At 39.7% G+C, this 2,838-nt stretch overlaps 1 protein-coding gene across 1 annotated transcript; it reads left to right on the top strand.

Annotated features, from left to right (window-relative positions):
• The first annotated feature begins 1,126 nt into the window (after window positions 1–1,126).
• Window positions 1,127–2,434, top strand: LOC105045300 (aspartic proteinase CDR1-like). Its single transcript, XM_010923535.2, has one exon. The coding sequence runs from the start codon at window positions 1,127–1,129 to the stop codon at window positions 2,432–2,434; it is 1,308 nt and encodes a 435-aa protein (XP_010921837.2).
• Window positions 2,435–2,838: the final 404 nt, after the last annotated feature.

Here is a 2,838-nt window from a genome sequence, read left to right as displayed (position 1 = left end):
AATGTAATAATATATTATTTTAGTCTATATTAATATTATACACTATATTAGAATATATATATTTTATTTTATTATATATAATATCATTTATCATATTATATATTATATATATAACATATATTATCTTTATTTATGAATATATATCATATAATATTGTATACTATAACAAACAAAATATAATATATTATACTATATTATTATATATAAAAATATTTATATAATAAAGAGTATTTTAGAAAATATGGATAAATCCTAGCAATTCATCTAGAAAACTAGTAATGCAAAAGAACATGGATAACAGATTTTCAAACTATTTTCTAATATATAAAAGAATACCAATAAATTATTTTTTATCTAAATATTATCTGAAAAAAATGCTTATCCAAAAAAATATAAATTTTTAAGTAAGTTTTTTATCCTCAAAAGAATGCCCTTTAGTTGGTCCTGTTGACCCATGGGAAGAGGAGGGTGCACCGGGTGCAAAGATGGGAGGAGTGGAGACGCATGTTGGTCATGGCTGTTTTTGGTTAAGTTAAAATGACATGGTTGGCAAACGAGTGGGGAAAGAAGAAAGAAGGGAAGACAATCTAGAGAATATTTGGTCAGCATATGCAAAAGACAATCTGATTCTCCACTCATGCTACTCTATCTACCACCAAATGGAGTGTATCATAAATAGATATTTGTTGGTTACCAAACCTGTTCATAAAAAGTGGTGTCCAGTGGGAAGGACTGTGTCCATTGGGAAGTATTCTGTAGGGATATATCTTTTAAGGGATGCCAATTATGTCCTTTCTAAATGGATGCCAATCGTATCTGTTAAATATTATAAATTCATATGAGAATGGGAAACTAATACAGTGAATTGAAGAAATTTTTCGATACTTTCTCTTTGCTCTTTTTTCTCGTTGCGAGTGAGTTTCCCTTTGAGGCTTGTTTAAAAAAGGCCAACAATGTTACACTCATATTTTGGGACGAAAACGTTTGCATTCTTGTCACCAGCTTTAGTGTCAATCTATGAAGGAAACCTTATTTGTCCATCAACCTTCACTTGCCCCTCATCTCACCCCCGCCCGCCCCCTCCCTTCCTCCCTCCCTCCCTCCTTCTCTCTTACACAAACACAAAATGGTCTCCAAGCATCCTCTTCATCTCTTCATCTTCCTCCTCTTTCTACCATTCTGGTCTTCGGCAAAAGACACCATTAATAGTGGCTTCAACGTCGAAGTCATCCACCGCGACTCCCCCCTCTCTCCATTCTACGATTCTTCTACAACTCCTTTCCACCGCTTTACGGAAGCTGCCCGACGTTCTCTCGTCCGCAGCCGCTCCCATCGCTCCCCATTCGCATCCACCTCCTCGATCGAATCCATTGTCCACCCAGACACTGCGGAACATCTTATGAAGTTCTCCATAGGCACTCCCCCAGTGCCAGTCCTCGTCGTGATAGACACAGGAAGCGATCTTGTCTGGTCTCGATGCAAACCTTGCATTGACTGTATTGGTCGCAGCGTCCCTCTCTTGGACCCTCAACATTCCTCCACCTACACAGAGCTCTCCTGTGGTTCTCCTCGGTGCAAGGCTCTTGATGCCTCAGCTTGTGACAAAGGGCCCAAGTGCAATTATACATACGGATATGGTGACGGATCCTCCACATCTGGAGTTTTCTCAACTGAGACATTGACATTTGATACGACAGACGGGGGCACCTTCTCGATCCATGACGTCGCATTTGGATGTGGGCACAACAACTCCATCAGCTTCAACGATCACTTATATGGACTTGCCGGCCTTGGACGCGGGTCTTATTCACTTATATCTCAACTAGGCCCCAACATTGGAGGAAAATTCTCCTACTGCTTTGTGCCATTTCAAGAGAACACATCGACGAGCATAATGAGTTTTGGCGACCAAGCCGTGATTAAAGGCAATGGTGTTGTCTCGACACCACTCCTTGGTGAAGATTCTGGCACTTTCTATTTTGTGATTCTCGAGCACATCAGCGTCGGAGGCACGATGCTGGAGGTTCCACCACCCAAGGCTTCAGGCACTGGGAACATGTTTATTGACTCAGGGACAACACTGACACTAATCGACTCCAAAATTTTCCAGCAACTGAAACAAGCCCTCAACACAGCTGTTAAGCTACCGCCAACCACAGACCCCGGCAAGACCTTCTTGTGCTACAATGCAACATCTCGAGACGGATTTCCGACAATCACGTTCCACTTTGCCGGTAATGCTGATTTGGTCTTACACCCGCTAAATGCATTCACTGAGCCATCACCGGACGGGTTGGTCTGCCTTGTCATGTTGCCAACGGATGGCATGCCAATTTTTGGGAATACAGTTCAGCAGAACTTTCATGTGTCCTATGATTTGGTGGGAAAGAAGGTGTCATTTAAACCCACTCTGTGCTCCAAAGTTTCAAAGTAGGCCAGGTTTCATCTTTTGATGGGATGCTTGCTTTTTAGTTATTGTTTGCATTGCCATCTTTTCGTCTAATGATATACACGAAGAAATAAAGACAGTGAATGGTAATTGGATTTTCCTTCTTCTTATGTCATTCACTTTATTGTTACTTATATAGATCTACTATTGCTATGTATAAACAGTTATTTGTATATTTATTATAAATTAGTATAGGTCCAAATATTGCATAGACTATATTATTATCTTTTTCCACGCTAGTTAATCACTTGACCTTTTACCGTCCAAATCTTATCTTCTTCGACCATCTAAAGCTTTGCCATGTGTGATTATCTTAAACCTACGGTACAAGAAAACAATGTTTTTACGGTCGATTTTGTGACCGATTTTTTTGATCAAATTTATGATCG

The sequence above is a fragment of the Elaeis guineensis genome, chromosome 5 (assembly GCF_000442705.2).
Source record: "Elaeis guineensis isolate ETL-2024a chromosome 5, EG11, whole genome shotgun sequence".
Taxonomy (NCBI): domain Eukaryota; kingdom Viridiplantae; phylum Streptophyta; class Magnoliopsida; order Arecales; family Arecaceae; genus Elaeis; species Elaeis guineensis.
This window is presented reverse-complemented; position numbering and strand designations above follow the sequence as displayed.

Bases quoted from the DNA above. Each gene is read 5' to 3' on its own strand.
- LOC105045300 (XM_010923535.2), top strand. From the start codon at position 1,127: ATGGTCTCCAAGCATCCTCTTCATCTCTTCATCTTCCTCCTCTTTCTA.